This window comes from Telmatherina bonti (genome assembly GCF_933228915.1).
Source record: "Telmatherina bonti genome assembly, chromosome: 23".
Lineage (NCBI taxonomy): Eukaryota > Metazoa > Chordata > Actinopteri > Atheriniformes > Telmatherinidae > Telmatherina > Telmatherina bonti.
The window spans coordinates 19,867,276-19,887,354 of NC_136632.1; the positions used below are offsets into that span (position 1 = coordinate 19,867,276).

Genomic DNA, 20,079 nt, shown 5'->3' on the forward strand with positions numbered 1-20,079 from the left:
GAGCTGACTTAACAGAGTGAATTTTTCTTTCCCAAGTCCAACCAAAGTTGGGTACAGCCAGTGGATGGAAGTAAAATGAGATCTGCTGAGTAGATTAGGACTGAGCTTGGAAAAAGCTTCTTTCAACTCTTTTTCACTTCCGCCAATTATAATCAACTTTTGGGATTTATAAAAGTCGACTTGGCGATATAATGTCCCCTACCTCCATGCCAACTCTGACCCTGGTGTACACACAAAATCTGGATAAAACTCATCCTATGTTGGAACCAAACTGCTGCTTTACACAACATCTAGAAATGATGCAACACATCAGAAGTAGAGAATTCCTATTTTTTTCACAAGTTTATATTTGTGTGTAATTTCTTTCAGGGTGGTATTTATTTCTCAACAACTCCTGCACCTCCTCCTTGATGGCAATTATTGTGTCCTCTGTGAGGACACGCCTGCTGGGGTGCACCAGGTGGAATCACTGGCCTCTCCTTCTCCAACCACAGTCGCAGTGCTGGAACCCAGCTGGGACACAGAAACTCCAGTATTTTAACAATAAAACTGGAGTCAGAGACGCCTTATTTGTGTGCATTTATTTTAAGAAGTGAAACAAAGGAGCATTTGGCACATTTGGTTCCAGTGTATCTCTGGACTCATTCATTTTCCTGAAAATGAACCCTTCCTCCATGGTGATCATATTTCACCAGTTTTAGCCTCTCTGCACTGGCTCCCTGTTAAATCCAGGATAAAATTTAAAATTCTTCTCCTCATGTATAAAGCTCTCCATGACCAATCTCCATTGTACATAAAAGATCTTATAGTTCCATATATTCCAAATAGAGCACTTCGATCTCAGACTGCAGGTTTACTGGTGGTTCCCAGAGTCTCGACGAGTACTATGGGAGAAAGAGCCTTTAGCTATCAGGCTCCTCTCTTCTGGAGCCAGCTCCCACTGTGGGTTCATGAGGCAGACTCCCTCCACACCTTTAAGATCTAGCTGAAAACCTTCCTTTTTCCTGATTCTTATAATTAATATATGAGCATCTCCTGAGTTGGAGTCTGCATGTATGGGACCCACCTGTCCAGGTTATGCTCATTACTCTTATAGTTATGGGTAGTCTAGCCATCCATTACTTATGTAGTAATGGGGGTGTCATCTGATGCACTGAGAAGTACCTCGCTCCATTTATCTAATATATTAATGTATAAATACATGACAATTTTGCCGTCTCTAACTTATTTCTCCTTTTTCTGCAGGTCTGCCTGAATAAGTGCAGTTGTACATGTTGAGCTGTCTTTCCTGTCGTCTCCACCTCAACCAGTTGAGGCAGATGGCTGCCCTTCCTGAGCCGGGTTCTGCTGGAGGTTTTCTTCCTGTTAAAGGGGAGTTATGCTCAGGATGGGGGATTGGTTCGAAGTCATGATTCGATGCAATTTGTTGGTTTCTATAATAGGCTATGTATGAGTTGGCTTGAAATGATGTGTATGTTAATTTGTGTATTTAAAGTGCCCTGTGACAACATTGTTGTGAAGTGGCGCTATAGAAATAAAGCTGAATTGAATACTCTGCCTGTGGATGACGATGCACTTTTTTGTTACATTTTAATGTCTGATCACTTTATTTTTACTTTCTGGACAAGTCCGGTGGTCTGATGAGACGCCTTAACAGCATCTGTCACCTACTGACGCTCCCCTACCTTTCTGGTGTTGGTGATGTCCATCCCACTTCACCAAATAAGATAGATATTTTTACATTTTACAACATGGGCTGCACCTCTTGTGGGCTCACCATCTGTGGGAGGAGCCATATGGGTTGGTTGCAATGTGAGTTGGGCAGCAGCAAGGGGCGGGGACCCTGGCAGTCCGATCCCCGGCTGCAGAAGCTGGCTCTAGGGACGTGGAATGTCTGGGGGACTGCCACCTTATTGTGGTCTGAAGTTTAATGTTCTGCCCTGCTTTTGTGGTTTGTGATTGGCCTAACTCAGTGGTGTCCAAAGTCGGTCCTCAAGGACAGCTGTGCTGCAAGTTTTCCATGTATCCCTGTTCCAACACACCTGACTTCTATTAAATGGATTCAACGGCCAATGAAGTTCTGCTCAATGACTATTGGCTTGAGTCAAGCGTGTTGGAACTGGGAGACATGGAAAACCTGCAGGATTGTGACCCTCAAGGACTGGAGCTGGACACCCCTGGCCTATTTCAGCTAAGTTTAACATTTTAGTTTATTCTTGTTATTTGACAGTCCATTGAGACATTTGTTATGTTGGTTGTTAAAACATTTCTGATAGTTCGTATCTGTTGTTCCCACACTCCACCGGCACGACTTGCATGTGGTGCATTAAAGACAAAGTCACATTGGTTTTCAGCAAGGAAAGCTGTTAGTTTTTCAGTGTTAACTCCTGGCAGAGCTGCATTCAGTTCATTTTTGGCACCAATAAATATGTACCTTGGTCGCAGTAAATTTACCTTACTGAACCATTAATAAAAGCATCAGTGGATAGATCATCCAGCATTTCAACATGTACTGCACGAGAGCTGAAGCAAGTGAAAAGTAGACCATATGTTTGTTCTCCTTTCGCCCATGTTTTGTCTGGAAAGGGCCAAAACAATCCATGCCAGAGTATGTGAATGGTGGGGAGGGCTCTGTTCTTTCTGCAGGCAGATCACTCATTCGCTGTCCTTCTACAGGCCTCCTTAATCGTTGACAGGTTACACAGTGATGGATGTATGATGCAACAGACTGGCCCAGCCGGGGGATCCAGTACCCATTTGAACGAATTTCACTAACTGTAAAGTTCTTGCCCTGATGTTTAACCCTCTCATGGACATGTGCAATTATCAGTTTTGTGACATGATGCTGTCTAGGGATGACTGCTGGATGCTTGAAAGTGCTAGGAAGGGTTGAACTCTGCAACCTTCCTCCCACCCTGAGCACACCATCACTGTCTAAAAAGACATCAAAATGATAAAGTTTTTTGTTAGATGGAAGAGGATCTCCTTTGCTTAGTTTCTTTATTTCTTCCTGATATGCATTTCTTTGAAGATCTTCAATGATCAGGAGCGCTTCCTTCTGCTGTTCACTAACAGTTGAGTGTGTGTTTGATTTGTCCTTTCGGAGCAATTGCTGAAGACGAGCTGTAGCACTGACAACTCGAGACCAAGATGAAAACTTCACCAAGCGGTCTATGAAACTTATGTGTTCAACAGTGTTTGTCTGAAGTGACTGAGCCCTTTTAACTTCTGGGTCTCCGACTTTGAGTTCCAGAGGTTCATTGCTGGAGGGCGCATTACTCTTTCCCACAAGAAGTGGGGGCCTGTGAACCAGATGGATGACAGCAGTTCATCTACTGTTGCTCCTCTTGATGCAATGTCGGCAAGGTTTTCTTGTGTGGATACATAAAACCACTCCTGGGGTTTTGTGCTGTTGTGTATCTTCTGGACCCTGTTTGACACAAATGTGTGAAAACGTCTCGCTTCATTTTTTAATGTACCCCAGTACAATTTTAGAGTCTGTCCAGAAAAACTCTTCTATGTTGTTACAGGTCAGCTCTTCCTTGAACATATTACTCACTGTGACTGAGACAGTTGCTGCTGTCAGCTCTAACCTCGGAATAGTGGTGACCTTTGTTGGAGACACACAAGACTTGCCAATGATGAAAGCACAATGAACATCTCCATTTTCATTGAAAAGTCTCAGATAAGAGCACTGTCCGTATCCAGCTGTGCTGGCATCTGAAAAATTATGTATTTCTCATTTTACTACTTTTCCAAAGTTGATAGGAACATAACATCTACATATCTGTATTTTCTCCGGATTTAGAAGATCTCCCTTTCAGTGCTCCCAATGCGGTCTCAGATTTTGAGACAGTTGGTCATCCCACCCTGTTCTCTGTCGGCACATTTCTTGTAGGATTCCTTTTCCTTAAAGAAGATAGGGAGAGATCAATCCCAAGGGGTCATATATTGATGCAACAGTGGATAATATCCCACGCCGCGTGAAAGGTTGCTCCTTCACTGAGATGTTAAAGGTGAAGTAGTCTCTTTCTATGCACCAGAGGATGCCCAACGCTCGTTCTGTCTGATTCTCACTGAAAGACACAGCACCAAAAAGATGCACTTTCATCCTGTAGTCTTGTGGTTGCTTATGTAGGTCTCCATTCTTTCACCATAAGAAGCGGAGGTAGTTGCGGTCATTTTCTGTGACTTGAAACTGGTGGAACATTTTCTCTACATCGCACATTAATGCAATTTCATGTTGTCTGAAGCGTATTAAAACCCCTACTAGATTGTTTGTCATATCTGGTCCAGATAGGAGGTGCTCATTGGGGCTATTTCCTTTGTGTTTTGCTGAACAGTCAAAGACAACACATTTTTTCTGGTTTCTTAGGGTGATAGATGCTGTGATGTGGTATGTACCATTCTTCACCCAGTAGAGCATCAGCTTGAGCTTCTTCTGCCTTGCCTCTTTCAATGATATCACTCCTGTACCTGATATAATCTTCCTTGTATTTCTCATTTCTTGAGAATTTCCCTTCGAGGTGGTTCAGTCTGCTCTCTGCAAGTTGCCTGTTATCAGGTAAGCATTGCCTTTCCTTAAAGGGCATAGATAGTTCATAATGTTCGTAATCATTCCTTTTTATGGTTTCTTTTAGTTTGTAAAGAAAAATTATATTTTCTTGCCAAACTGTTTTTTCTGTCACACAAACATCTTTAAAGTCTCTCTCTAATGCACGGACAGCATCAAAGGGTGTCACAAAAGGGATTTCTTTTACAGAGACACGATGAGAAAGACTGTTTGTCACACCTGTTTCTGGATGAGATTCTGAGGTGCTGACTATGCTCCAGCCTAAATGTGTTTGAACAGCGTAAGGCTCATCTTCTTTGCCTAGTATCATCTGTCTGGATGCCAGTGCTCTAGAGCAGTTGTAGCCTATCGGGAGGCCCACTTCCCAGCAAAGGAGTGGAGGGACTTCATTGACAATCGATAACGGGTGACTCCAGCATTTTGCCGTTTCACAGGTTGGTATGCGTTCTCGATGTGCAGGTATGTGGTCCTTTGTGTATGCAGGAGGTAGGTGGATTTGTGTTGCAGAGTTGTAACCTCTCACTTGAAGACCAGATATTCTGTTGCTATTAATAACTGCATTGTCTCCCATCATGGTGGTCAGTCTCAGTTTTACTGGGCAATCTTCTATTTGTATTTCGTGACTTGCATCTCGATCTACAAAGACTGTGTCACTTTGAGTGTCTAATAAAGCGTAGACAAGTTTTTCTTTGTGTGGGTTTGAGATGGCTGACACCCACACTGGAACAATCATTGAAGTAGCACATTGTCCTTCTCTACTAACATTAAGTGACACAGCATTTGCTGTCTCTATTGTGAGCCTTTGTACAGCATTTTCCATACTCACAGGTCTTTCAGCTGTTGCATCTCGGTTGTAATTGTAGTCACGGAGGCAAGTTGGATGGTTTTTTAAGCAGATCTCAAAAGTCAGACGTCGTCGACATTCCTTTGCACTATGACCTTGTTTTAGAAACCCATAACACAGTCTGTTTTCCTCAACATATGTCCTTCTATCTTCCAGAGACTTTTTCATTAGCTGTGGACACTTGTGAAGCTGGTGTGTGTTTTGGCACAGCAAGCATGAAGATCCCATGGTCATTTTCGAAGCTGTGATCTCACTCTGCACAACTGTTTTTGTAGTAAACACACTTGCCTTGTTCCTCCCTTGGATTTTTCTTGTCGCTGGATATCTCTGAGGAATGGAGTGCATGGATGGATGGATGTCACTGGGTTTCAAGCAATTTCAGCTTCCAATGACAGAAATGCAGCAAATTCTGTGAACTTGGGAAAATCCTTTTCTGCCATCGGGGCTTTGGTGACATGATGATTCCATCTAGTAGCGGCCCAGTCAGAAAGTTTCTGTGTCAGTTTTTGGTTTTCTTCACAATCATTAAGTATTTCTAGGCCTTTTACATGAGGCATAGGTAGCAAGCAAGCATTTATGAAATCAGCAAAGTTCCTTAAACCTTCAGCATCCTTTGACTGTATTTTAGGCCAGTTTGACAGCTTCTCCCTAAATGCTCTTTGAATAACAAATGCCTGCCCGTATCTCTGATTAAGTATGTTCCAGGCATCCTTATAAGCTTCCTCATTTCTAAAGAATGTCCCTTCTAGGCATTTGCGTGCTGCACCACTAACATACCTTTTTAAATAATGAAGTTTGTCAGCAGTAGAGATGCCCTTTCGACCTATCAGTGACATAAAGGATGCTTTCCATTCAATGAAATGTATTGGTTCACCACTGAACGCTGATGGTTCTGGCATAGGGAGTCTGTTTATGGTTATGCTATCTTGCATAGCTTGTGCAAGTTCAGTAACATCAAGGGGAGTAGTCACAGAAGCTGTGTGGGTACGTATATTATGAGGTGATTTTCTTGTGTGAGAGTACTCCTCCAGAAGATGGTAGAGCAGCCTGAGACTGTGAAGCATGATCTCGGCTCGCCTGTTCACCCCTGAATGACTGGATATCACCACACTGTGTTATTTCTTTGTCATAGGCTTGTAGTCTGGCACGAGCTACCTCTACTTCCCTTTCAGCCTGCAGATGCTCGAGTTCAGATCTCTGAACTTCCAGTTCCTGTCTTTGTTCTTCTTGAAGAGCTTTTATTATCTTTTATTATTACCTTTGTTTTCTTTCTTCGTGAGCAATCCTGAAGCTGGCTTCTTTTGCTGCCAGTTCTGCTGCTGCATCAGCTCGTTTTGATGCGAGGAGGAGTGGTGGGACACAGCTGACTGAGAAGTCTGAGCAGTAGAGCCATATATTGAGAGTGCATTATCACAATCCAGCAACTCCCAAAGGCGACCTTGTTCATGCTCTGCATCAAATTCTCCATCAATGGCTGTTAGTCTTTGGTATATGATTTTGATCATGTCAGTAGTTACAGCTTCATAAGCATCAACCTTTCGCCGTAAGTCAGCTGATGGGGCTGTGTGACTTCTTATGTCCATGTACAGTTTTATGATATCATCCTTTCCTTTCTCTAAAAGATCAGCTAGTAATGACATCCGTGTTTCGGGGATATCTGACTAAAGTTCTTCTCTTGCCTTACGGGCATGAGATTTACACTGTTCATATAAGCCGAGTAGCCTCTTTTCTTTCTTGTTTGCCTCTTCCTGATGATAAGCTTGCATTTTTTTCAGTCGGCACTTTGACACGTTCTGAGCGACGATCTTCGTTACATTGGTCTGTTACATCTTTTTTTTAATTTGTACTTGTGCTCTGAGATAGCACTTGATCTTCTTGTTTGTTAGTCTGTTCATCAATGTTCTCCAAAGTTTCTGGGACTTGTGATTCCTCCATTACCAAGGGATTCTTTGTTTTGCTTTTTGAACCAACCATAGCCATCTGCTGAGCATTGTGGATTTGCACGATGAAGCCTTGAGACCACGTAACGCATTACAGCGGATGGTCAAGCTCTTACTGTAGCTCCCAGTCGAATTAAACAGTCTTTACTGATGGTCCACAGTGGTTTGTATTTGTTCAGCCGTTAAACCATCACATACCAATGTAAGAGCTAAATGACACAAGCACAAAAAAAAAAACATACGTTACATCTCTGACATGACTCTACTTACATACATTAACATATAGCCTTAAAATTTAGTTACATTTGCATTTCCGATTTCTCATGCCACATTAGACTGGTGCCAATACTGGTACTGTCCCGTTTATTTTACCTTAAACTGTATTTTTCTTCTGTGTCTTTCACTAAACCGTTTTGCCGTTTCTTTCTTTGCAGTTAGTTACCTTTAGTTACCGTTATCAATAACTGTTAAAACCCTCTCAGAATTAAACAGTTCTACATTTACAGGAACAATGGTGTGATTAATACGTTCACATTTAAAAGGTGAAACTATAAATATAAACTCCTCTCAACAATCTTTACAGTGCTCGTCATGGATTGTTTATAACAAACACCATGTTCCAACATAAGAGTGTCCATATGGACACCTGGCATCAGGATTCTCTGGGCCGCAGTTTGATGAATGATTTTGTAGTTGTATTGTCGGACCTGCGGTCACATGCCTTGGACACTCGGGTGAAAAGGGGGGCGGAGCTGTCAACTGATCACCACCTGGTGGTGAGTTGGCTCAGATGGTGGGGGAGGAAGCCAGTCAGCTCTGGCAGGCCCAAACGTGTTGTGAGGGTCTGCTTGGAACGTCTGGCTGAGCCCCTCATCAGAGCAAGCTTCAACTCCCACCTTCAGCAGAGCTTCAAACATGCCCCGAGTGCGGCGGGGGACATAGAGTCCGAATGGGCTGTGTTCCGTGCCTGTATTGTTGAGGTGGCCAGCCGGAGCTGTGGCCGTAAAATCGTTGGTGCCTGTCGTGGAGGTAATCCCAGGACTCGTTGGTGGACACCAGAAGTGAGGGATGCCGTCAAGCTGAAGGAGTCCTGTCGGGTCTTCTTGGCCTGTGGGACTCTTGAGGCAGCTGATGGGTACCGACAGGCGAAGCGGCATGCGGCTTCAGCTGTCACCAAGGCATAAGCTCGGGCATGGGAGGAGTTCGGCGAGGTCATGGAGAAAGACTTCTGGACGACTTTGAGGTGATTCTGGTCCACCATCCAGCTGCTCGGGAGGGGGATGCAGTGCTCCGTCAACACTGTGTACAGTGGAGATTGGGAGCTGCTGACCTCAACTCGGGACGTTGAGGGTCAGTGGAGGGAATACTTCGAAGACCTCCTCAATCCTACCAACACGGCTTCCGATGAGGAAGCAGAGCTGGGGGACTCGGGGGACTCCTTATATGGACTAAGGGGCAATGAGGGACCATATAAGGGACTCCTTATATGGACTCTCCTATCTCTGGGGCTGAAGTCGCTGACGTGGTCAAAAAGCTCCTTGGTGGCAAGGCCCGGGGGGTGGATGAGATCCGGAGTTCCTTAAGGCTCTGGATGCTGTGAGGCTGTCTTGGCTGACATGCCTCTGCAGCATCGCGTGGACATCGGGGACAGTGCTGCTGCCCAGCTAGTCTACATGTGCTTTGTGGACCTGGAGAAGTCGTTCAACCGTGTCCCCTGGGGGCTCCTGTGGGGGATACTCCGGGAATATGGGGTACCGGACCCCCTTGTATGAGCTGTCCGGCCCCTGTACGACTGGTGTCAGAGCTTGGTCCGCATTACCGGTGGTAAGTCAAATTAGTTTCCGGTGAGGGTTGGACCCCGCTAAGGCAGCCCTTTATTGCCGATTCTGTCCATAACTTATATCGACAGAATTTCTAGGCACAGCCGAGGTGTTGAGGGGATCCGGGTTGGTGGCCTCAGGACTGGGTCCTTGCCTTTTGCAGATGACCTGGTCCTGTTGGCTTCATCTGGTCGTGATCTCCAGCTCTCACTTGAGTGATTCGCAGCTGAGTGTGAAGCGGCTGGGATGAGAATCAGCACCTCCAAATCTGAGACCATGGTCCTCAGCCAGAATAGGGTGGATTGCCCTCTCCGGGTCGGGAGTGAGGTCCTGCCTCAAGTGGAGGAGTTTACATATCTCGGGGTCTTGTTCACAAGTGAGGGGAGGATGAAGTGCGAGATCGACAGATAGATCGGTGCGGCATCTGCAGTAATGCGGACTCTGCGCCGGTCTGTCGTGGTGAAGAAGGAGCTGAGCCAGACGGCGAATCTCTTGATTTACCAGTCGATCCACGTTCCTACCCTCCTACCCTATGGTCATGAGCTGTGGGTTGTGACCAAAAGAACGAGATCTTGTATACAGGCGGCTGAAATGAGTTTCCTCCCCACGGTGGCCGGGCTCTCCCTTAGAGATATGGCAAGGAGCTCGGTCATCCGGGAGGGGGTCAGAATAGAGCCGTTGCTCCTCCGCATCGAGAGGAACCAGTTGAGGTGGCTCGGGCACCTGGTCAGGATGCCTCCTGGATGCCTCCCTGGTGAAGTGTTCCGGGCACATCCCTCTGGGAGGAGACCCCGGGGAAGACCCAGGACACGCTGGAGAGATTATATCTCTCGACTGGCCTGGGAACGCCTCGGGATCCCCCCCACAGAGTTGGCAAATGTGGCTGAGGAAAGGAAAGTCTGGGCCTCCCTGCTTAGGCTGCTGCCCCCGTGACCCAACCCTGGATAAGCGGCAGAAGATGGATGGGTGGACTTCTTATGAAAAATTCCAATAAACTTTTATTATTCTGGAGAATACCAAATAGCAGCTGTTTCCAGTATAAAATAAGACTGATAATTTACAAACTATTAAATCCCAAAAATGTTGCCAAAACACTTAGGACAGAGCCAACACAATAAATCATGTACAGTGAACACTTTTTTTTAAAGCTGTGTTTTGAGTGAGGATGGAATATTTGCAATATTGCCACTTCTGTGTCTAATAGATTACTGCCACATTGAAAAATAAACATAGTACAAAATGTCACTTTTAACTGTGCAAAACAATGGAAATCTCTACGACGCTTCAACCAGGAATCCATTGTTTGAGTTGTCAAGGCGACAGTGACTGACGAATATGCTTTGGCTCAATGGGTGGGGTCAAGGCCGGATTATCCAGTAGGCATTATGGGCACAGGCCCAGGGGCCCACGTCGACTTGGGACCCATGTGGGGCCCACATAGGGCAAACACCAGCAGTTTGGACATTAAATAAAATGTAAATAAAAGCCAGATAGCTACACTACAATGTCTAGTGTATTGCTTTTGGTACCATTGGGTGAGAGATGTTTGAAATGTCGTTTCACAGTGTATCATTCACAATTTTCACATTGTTGCGGTGGGAAAGGGGGCCCCTGGAACACTCTGAGCCCAGGGGCCTCTGCACATTTAATCCGACCCTGGGTGGGATTCAATCATAGACTGTATATAAAGAGATGGACAGAGCCTCTGTGACATCACCCACAGGTTTCTGAAGAGCTGAATTGAAGCTTGGTGGGTGCCATCTTGGCAGGGGCATGCATGTCATCTCACCCGGAAAATACAAATATGGGCAAAGAGGTGGAAAAACAAAAACTGAGAAGGAGGCTGTGAGAGTCATGGTAGATGATTGACATCGAGCGAACTCCGAGCTTTCTGTAGCTAAGAGCTAATTGAGCTAACCTGGAGATAACAGGCGATAACAGGATGTAACCAGCTAATGGAGGTAAGCAGGCTAAAGCTAAGTCACGTTGTTAACTGGTTAAAAACTGCTGTTGTTCTATGTTCTTCTTACTTGAAGCGGGAGATTAGTACCTGTCAATCAAAAGGACACGCCCCTATATATGACGAACTTCGATATTAGATTACTTTTAAACGGGCGAGTTAGAAAAAAAAAATTAACTCCCCCCACAGTTGTCATGAAGGTAAACCTGACCTATAAACTGAAAATTGATTTTTTAACCAGGCTGTAAACATGTTTATTTCTGCTGGGAAGTTGGCCTTTTTAACATGGGAGTCTATGGGGATTTACTCTATTTTGGAGCCAGCCCCTAGTGGATGAAGGGGCGAACTACAGTTTTATGCACTTCCGTATAGTCTTCACGTTTAAGAGGTTGCCGCTTGGATTCAATTCACGTCGGAATGTGGGATTTTGGGAGGAATGAAATAGTGTAATCTATATGTAATTTCAGTTTATGAATGTATAATTACATTGAATAAAAAATATTAAATATTTATACAATATGATATGTATATCATTTTGTTTAAGGATGTTTTGAAGAAAACATAAAAAAAAATAATTTTTTTTTTTTTTTTTTTTTTTTTTTAAACATTTAACGTACCCCTAGAATGCCTTGAAGTACCCCCAGGGGTACGTGTACCCCCATTTCAGAAACTGTGGTTTAGAAGAGCGTTTCAATGTTGATAGAGTTATATAAATATAAATTTGAACTTCCGGTCTCTTATTTTGGAAGTCACAACAACGGAAGTCTTCTACAGCGTTAACAGCGAAGCTCAGTTGGTTTAGGTTCACTACCGTGGATTTAAGTCTCAAATGACATTATTTACGATGGACACCCCTTTGACAGCCTGATATTGCATTTGGTCCTAGTCTCTTTCAGTTTAATCTTTCAGAAGCTCAGTCGTTTTACTCGTTTTCGGCAGGTCATTCGTGCCTTTTCGTGTGTTGAGGGGAAGATGGTTTTGTCAACATCACAACAAATCGCCCTGGCTTTTACGGTCGTGCTTTTCACGTTTGTCGTCTTGCCGAGATTGTTTGGTGTTGGTGGCGGAACCTCGGCGAAGGAAGCTAAATATGACCTTCGTTACAACAGGAAAGGTAAAAAGTTGTCCCCTAATACGTTTTCATACCAGTAAGCGGATGGTGTGTGTGTGTGTGTGTGTGTGGGGGGGGGGGGGGGGGGGGGGGGGGGGCATTTCCCTCGAGCTCTACAAAATAATACGACAGAATACTTTGTTCAGCATGTGGCTAATATGCTAAGATTTCCAGCTTTGTAAAAAGGTACAGTTCAACTTGAAATACAAACATCTCTGTAGGATCTATTATTGCAAAGACAGGCGAGATGAAAATTAGATTATATCCTAAGATGTGTTTTGTTTGGATACTTTTCATAATGATATTTTTATGCTGTGTAGTGTTAAGACATTATGGGTGCACACTTTGACTGGAAGAAGCTTCTAGCTCTGAGATTTAGGTGCATCCTGGTTGCTCTGTTGAGATCTTTAAGTGCTGGAGGGCTTCTGCATCTGATTTTTTTTTTATATGACCATATGTGTATTTAGAATTATTTATTCCGTTGTATAAACAACTCATTAGCTGTTTCGTCCAGATAGATATTAAGATAAATGTCATACTAACTGAATCCATCAATCTGTCTACCAGTTTTGGCTGTTTTCCCAGCTGCCATATAAAATTGAGAGCGTGATCATTAATTACACCATCATACTTGGTGGTGTTCCTTTGTTTGCATTATGCACACTCATATTTCACCTAACATAATGCTAACATGGAAATCATATTTGTGTAAGTGATTATACATAGAGGTACAGTGCATGATGGGCCCAGAGTCTTCAAATTTGAAGTTTAACCACTTTCCGAACGGCTTAGTCCGATTAAGAGTCGCGGGTTGAGAGAGGAGGATACACCCTACCCTGGACAGGTCTCCAGTCGCCAAATTTTAAGTTAATCGTGCTTTTACTCAGTTTAGTGTCACCAAAATCAAACAACTGAATGAAGATATACCTTCCTATTTATATGATGATTGGAGAAGTTACCATCTTGTTTAACTACTTAGGTGGGTCATGGTATGATGAAGTGTTTTTGGTATACTTTAAAACAGGGATGGCCACAGTCAGTCCTCCAAGGCCACTGTCCTGCAGATTTTCTGTGCATCGCTGTTCCAACACATCTGGCTTCTAGTAAATGGATCCATGAGTCAATGAAGTTCTGCAGGTGTGTTGTAGCAGAGATACATAGAAAACCTGAAGAATTGAGGACCGGAGCTGGATGTGGTTTGAACACCACAGTCCATTTGTAGATGAACACGTGCCTCTGTGGTTGCAGGCTAATTGCCATTTCTAGCATGATAATGCACTTAGCAAATCTGTATTAATGACATCATCCCATGAGGTTTAGTGGATTTTAATGGCCTTCCTTTGGTTTTAGTGTCTTTCCATTTATCAAACAAAATCTCCAGGGGTACGGCGAATAAATAACACAATCTCACAATGAGTTTTTGTTATTATGATCATAGTAGCAGAAATATGGATGGGAGTCTGTAAAGACTAACAAATTCATCCTATCTTGCCTATATCATGATGTAGGTCCAGGCCCAGGCGCAGCGAGAGGTCAGCCTATCAATGTGAACTCCCCTGGCTCACATCAAACCCCTGAGAACATCCAGCAGATGAAGAAGCGTCTGGAGCAGGAGCTGAAAAGTGACAAGTACAAATCTAACAACAACAAGGGCTATGTGTTCACGCTGATGCCCCTCTATGCCATCGGAGTGGGAGTGTTCGCAGCATATAAGTTTTTGAAGGTAACTGCATACACCTGTAATGTACAGATTCAAAATTAGTCATTTTTAATGTGCAAAAAATGCATCTTCCCTCATTTCTCAGATCAAGTCTTCAGATGACACTGCACAAAAGGATAAATTTGCAAAAGGGGCCATAAAATCTGTGGAAGCAGGTGTGTACACATGCTTCAGTACTTGTTTGTATATCAGCGTTTTCTTTGAGCAGACATATTTGTTTACCATGGATAATTAACATGACTTTTTTTACACAGAGAACCAGTTAAACGAATTAGAACAAAGACTGGCGCAGACAGAAAGGATGCTCAACTCCATCCTAACGCAACTGGACCCACTCACCAACTGGTGAGTCATGCTTCAGGTCAATTTGCACATGCTGTGGTCTCCAGGTGTGCGGCACACATCTTTTTCATATTTTGTATACACAGTGTTGCATCTGAAACGGGATCCTCCGCAAGCTCCATCACATTATTCTGTGCTTATAGGGGGAAGAGAGAAACCCTTATCAGATACACATTTATGATTGGAATTTCATGTTCATGTCTACAATTCTAAAAGAAGAGTGTTACAGTTTAGAGATGCATTAATTCATTTTCTGTCCTTGTTGCTCTGCAGTGTGAAGTCTGTGGCGCAGGAGCAGAAGAATGAGATCATGTCTCAACTCCAGACCATCCGGTACCTGATGAAAAAAAGAGGAATGGACTGTCCACCTCTGAACATCAACGGTTGGTTGTTTAATTCTTTAGTACTGGATCAGTTTGTATACGTTTGTATCTATACTGCAGGCTGGAAAAATATGTTAATTCAGTTGTGCTGCAGTCACAACTTGCTTCTAACAGTGTCATTGGAGCAGCCACTCTGACACATTGCTTTGGTTGTATTTTGCATCTTATTTGTCATTTCTGAATGTGGTTGACTTTGGATATGCAAAAACTAGCTGTGACACCACATGACCAGAACATCTGTAACTTCAACTGAAGAATGTATTCAGTTTAGATAAGTTTATGTAATGTCGCGTCATCTATTGTCATTCTGAGTGGCGTTCATGTTTATCCTACATCTTTTATGGTGGATGGAAAAGTTTTTTCCTGCACATCCCAAAACCTGGGCTCTGTGGTGGATGGGGTAGCCACCTTTCAGAAATGAAAATAAGGGACGCACTACAGCTCTAGGCGGGCTGGACACCCACAGCAGTGGGATGTTTTCTGATGTCGTAAGTAAAGGAGTGATCAAGTAATCAATTAATCAAACTTAGAGATTATAAGGCTTTTTACATTCTTTATTGTGCAAATTTATTGGATATAAAGTTTTGCTAATTAGGCTACATGAAGCTGTGATTACATGGATCTCTACTGACATGAGGAAAACATACTTTATAGAATAAAGTGCCATGTGCAGAATACTTAGCTACTGTGTAATTAATTAACCTTAAAGAAGATTTCTGTATGAAGAAGGTGCAACATTGAACTTTACAAAAAAATTATATCTGTCTCACTTTACCTGCATGAGAGGGGAGGAGTAGGATGAATTCATGTAATTTATACCGTGGTCACTAATAGTTAGGCAAGTTCAGTTATAGCCTTATCATTTGTTATGGGCATTACCATAGCAATGCATTAATCACCTGACTTTTGACAAGTGAATGAGTGAGAAAGATTTTAATGCAGGTTATACAACTCTGACTTACTGGCTGTTCTTCCTGAAATCTGCATAACCTTTAAACCATGTAGTGCATATACGTGACATATGCATAATGAAGGGGAAAAACTGAAATGCCAACAAGAATTATTCATTTAACATCAGTAAGATGAGAACATGACGTTTGCTGTCTTTCAGATGCTGCTTCAGAACATAACCTGGATGACCTCATTCAGTCTCTCGGGGCCAGCAGCACTGCAGATGCAGTGGACAAGCAGTCCTCTGTAGAGACAGCGGAAGCTGCCGAAACGGATTATGAAAGGCATTCAGATGATGAAAATGATACCACAACAGAAGCTGAAGAGGTAACGCAGCTCAGACCAGAGGAACTGGACGGAGAAGCGGCAGTAGGAGGAGAGGATGCGGAGGCAGAGGAGGAGGAAGATGAGTCGGAGCACCCTGACCTCATGGAAACCTCGTGCAAAACAAACATTGAGGAAATCAGTGCAGAGCAACCAGCCACCAGTCTCAGGCGGCGCAACAGGCCTGAATAAACTCACTGCAGGACTTCCCAGTTGTACAGAAATGTGACAGATTATTATGAATATTTATTATAAAAAGGCTTCCATGCATATTCATTAGGGAAAAAAAAACCATTCACTAGAAGGTCTAACAGTAAACAATTAAGGGCTCTGTTTTTGTGTCCCAGTAACAAAGACCTGCATGAGCTGCTGGTGGAGATGCAGAAGCTCAATGATGGCACGGCGAGGTGCTTGACACATTTTTACTAAATAAAATCTGGAGAAAAAAAAGTAGGTGAATTGGACATCATTTTAAATGAACGGTGCAAGTTAAGTTGTGGAAACATACAAATAGGAAACAGAAAAAAAAAAACTGTTCTATGAAAAGCTTCTAGATTTCCTTCATAATCTACAGTAGATATATCACTTAATGATCAGTCGTACGATAGAAAAAAGCCAAGACTACTCTTCAGAGAAACCAATATTAATCTTTTTGAAAGTTTTCAACACAAATAGTCAGCTGCCTTTACTGGGATTGTGTTGCTCCAAACTCCTGGAACTCTAATGATTCAACAGATTTTCCCTGATTTGGAGTTTTGTCACATTTCAGTCCAATTTTCTCAGACTCTCTTCTCTGATACATAGCAATAACATCCTTCCAAAAATATGTCTTAAGATGCTCAAGAACTTGAGAATAATTGTTTATGATACATACGGGCACACTGCAGACATGGCCCTATGCTCACTGACTTCACGGCAGCATTATGCTTCCTGTATGTTAAAAAAATATTGACCCTATAGAGCATTATGCTTCACATCCATGTAAGGTTTAACCATGGCACCATGAAATATTCATATTAATTGAATTTCAACAGTCACATAGCTGAAAGTGGATATTTTGGTTTGAACTAAGCTTCTGAAGACATTAGCATTTCTCCAAGTTGTTGCCCTTTAATTCATGCTAATTCATGCTCACAGACCAGCACAAAAAAAGAAATGCAACAGCCTAAATTATTTTGTGCAAATAATTCAACATCCGCTTGTTTGAGGTCACAGAAGTCTTAAGCTGGACTAACTCGTTGCTGACATTCTCACCATAGCACCTCTTGCAAAAGTGTGGGCATAAAAATAGAGCCAACAAAGTTTTTCTCAACTCATTTTGTCAGTGATTTAACACACTAACACACCCTAACTAATTTTGTCGTTCATTTGGTGCTTGCTTGAATGCAAAAGCCAAACATTTCAAGCAACTAAAATGCAGGAGGTTGTCTCCATGTCTTTATAGTTTGACTTTCAGAATCTCGTGATGATGGCATTCCAACACAAATAGGTTACAGTGGGTTAAAAAAGAAAAAAAAAATCGTCCTGGAAACATGATCCCAGTGTACTTTATGTTACAGGACAAGCTTGAGAAGACATGGGTTGTAGTTGCATTTTAAGCAGTTTTTACTATTAGGTGCTGCCCCCTACAGGCAGCTTTTGGAATGACAAGAATCCAATCTGTCAGGAAAGATTAGTTTACTCATAAAGTTGTCTTGATAAATCATATTAATGTGCTTTGATTTAAATTATTTTAAAAATATATTACAATTACGTTTTTTTAAAAATCACAAAGTGACTGGTACTGATGCTGCTGAATGCTGTTAAGACTGCAGAATATAATAGCTACAAATGTGAACTCTGACCTGTGGCTTGTTACTTGTACATTAAACATAACTGTGCATGTCTATGTTTTTGTTTTTTATATTGTCACTGCATGAAAATGACAATCATTCATTCAGCCAGAAAAACACAATGTCACCTCTTTTATACCAATGCTTATTGGATTAGTTAGCTACAACATCGTTACCACTTTGCCTTATATTTGATCCTTTTTCTTCCCCAGCTGTTGCTTGTGAGGGGTCACTGTGAAGAGGCTCAGAGATTTAATTTCATCTGTTGTTTGAAATCTGTGCCAGAATAAGTGCTCTATAAGTAAAGTTTTGATTGATTGATTGAAACTAAAGGGTATTCCACTGAATGGCAAAATGTACTTAATTCTAGGTACTAATTCAACAATAATACGTTTTTGCCTGGATGTCAGTTAAACTAACAATGGCTGCTACCAAAATGACAGATTGTTGCCTGAAATTACTAACGTAATAAAACGTGCAGAACAATGGTAAAAGAAAAAAAATCTTAGTAAACCTTGCATTAATTACAACTCCAGCCCTTTTAAGATGGATTGTTTTTGTGTGTATTCATGTAAAACCAAAGCATTGATGCAAATTATTCTGTTCTTTACGATATACAGCCTTATTTCAGATGAAGGATTTGTTGTGTAGATGCCGTGCATTTGTTTCAGCCTTACAGCTTCACTTTTCTTTCACCCCAGAAGTCTGACACTTCATACATGACCTGTTACTACAACCTGAAAACCACAAGTCTTTGGCTTAAGTTATTTTGTGTTATGTCCTGTGTCACCTATTTTCCTTTTGTGCATTCTTACACATCTGTATAAAAGTTGTGTTTCATGTGTGGGTGCTAAGGAAATAAAATAAAATGGGGATAAAATGGTGCTTTAAAATCTTTTTTGATGTTACGGCGATGGAGCTGTCATTTATGTCTCATTCTTTCTGCAAACGATGTCACAGCAAAGGGTTTGCTGTTGAGTCGAACTATCTCCACCTCTCTTCTTGTCTTTGTGATAAGTACAAAATGTTCTTTTGCATTGTTAAAAAAAAATTACAGATTGCCTAAAGTATCTTTGTACTTTTTTGCTTTCATGCTGCCATCGCACAAGTGCAAATGAGTTCTGCCAAGAATATAGACACAACCCCGTATCATAACAGAGCCTGTCTTCTTGGACCTGTTGCTGGTCTGAATTGTCTTTAGTCCATGGTCCAATACATATACTGACCATTTCTTATATTTACATTAGTTCATCTTAAACTAAGAGTTGCAGGCCACATCTCGGGGTGCCAATGCACAACATGAAAATGACTCCTATTGTCTCAAACGACTTCAAAGACATGAAGTTGATTTGAACAAGTAAAAGGTTTTTATGGAGATAAAAGAATGTTAGACCAAAACAAAATGACAAAAATACCTGAAAGGGGGAAGGTGACCTATATATATAAAAAAAAGAAATCATACCTAAAAAAAAAAAAAGTGGGGGGGAGGGGGGGGGGCAGCCATCCCCATTAAATTCTTGGTTAACCATACATGAGGAGTCCTTAAACTGCTGTAGTAAAGTGTGTTCAGCTGAGAGGTGAAGGAGATGAGTGACTCCTTTACCCTCAGTCTATGTTTTTATAATCTAGGATCAGTGTCAGAGTGCAGAGATCAATAAGCCTGAGAGTAAAGTGAAGTAAAGACCCTGTAATCGCTCTTTAGGGTGACTTCAGACTGATTCCCACCAGTGTAACCAAAGAGATTCTTCCCAAAAGATCAGGAATACTGTTATGTTTACCATATATGTTGCCAATGCATCCCAGATGCATTTGAGCCCAGATGAGTCAACACCCCCTGTGAAAAAGTTTACCAAATGTTTGTTTGGCAAAAGCTTTCCAAAGTAATCACATGCATATGAGAAATGACCTCTGACCTTTACACTCAACCATCAACACTAGCATATAGCATGCAAATTACTGTCAAAGTCATAAAAAAAGGTCCTTATAAAGGTTTAACATGCCCTATGTTCACATTAGGATCATAATGCCGAAGGACAGATCTGCAGCCACAGTCCAGTTAGGCTGGAGGAAACATGGGTATGTTTAGGCCAGAGCATGAATAAGCAAGTTGTCATATAGCACAGATATTTTCACTTCAGTCTTCATATTTCATCTCTGAACTTTAAAAACAAGTACATCTCTAAAAGATCCACATTCATCCTTGAGGTGTGTTTAGTTAGAGGAGATGTTGAAGACTGTTTGCAGCCTGCAGATGGTGCCACAAGCATACGATGGAAACA

General features: G+C 42.2%; 1 protein-coding gene across 1 annotated transcript; it reads left to right on the plus strand.

Annotated features, from left to right (window-relative positions):
• Positions 1-11,924: 11,924 nt before the first annotated feature.
• On the plus strand, positions 11,925-18,684 carry LOC306773641 (protein RIC-3). Its single transcript, XM_079263515.1, has 6 exons — positions 11,925-12,251; positions 13,757-13,971; positions 14,054-14,123; positions 14,223-14,313; positions 14,584-14,693; positions 15,805-18,684. The coding sequence occupies exons 1-6, from the start codon at positions 12,110-12,112 to the stop codon at positions 16,158-16,160; spliced, it is 984 nt and encodes a 327-aa protein (XP_079119641.1). The 5' UTR covers positions 11,925-12,109; the 3' UTR covers positions 16,161-18,684.
• The last annotated feature ends 1,395 nt before the right edge of the window (positions 18,685-20,079 follow it).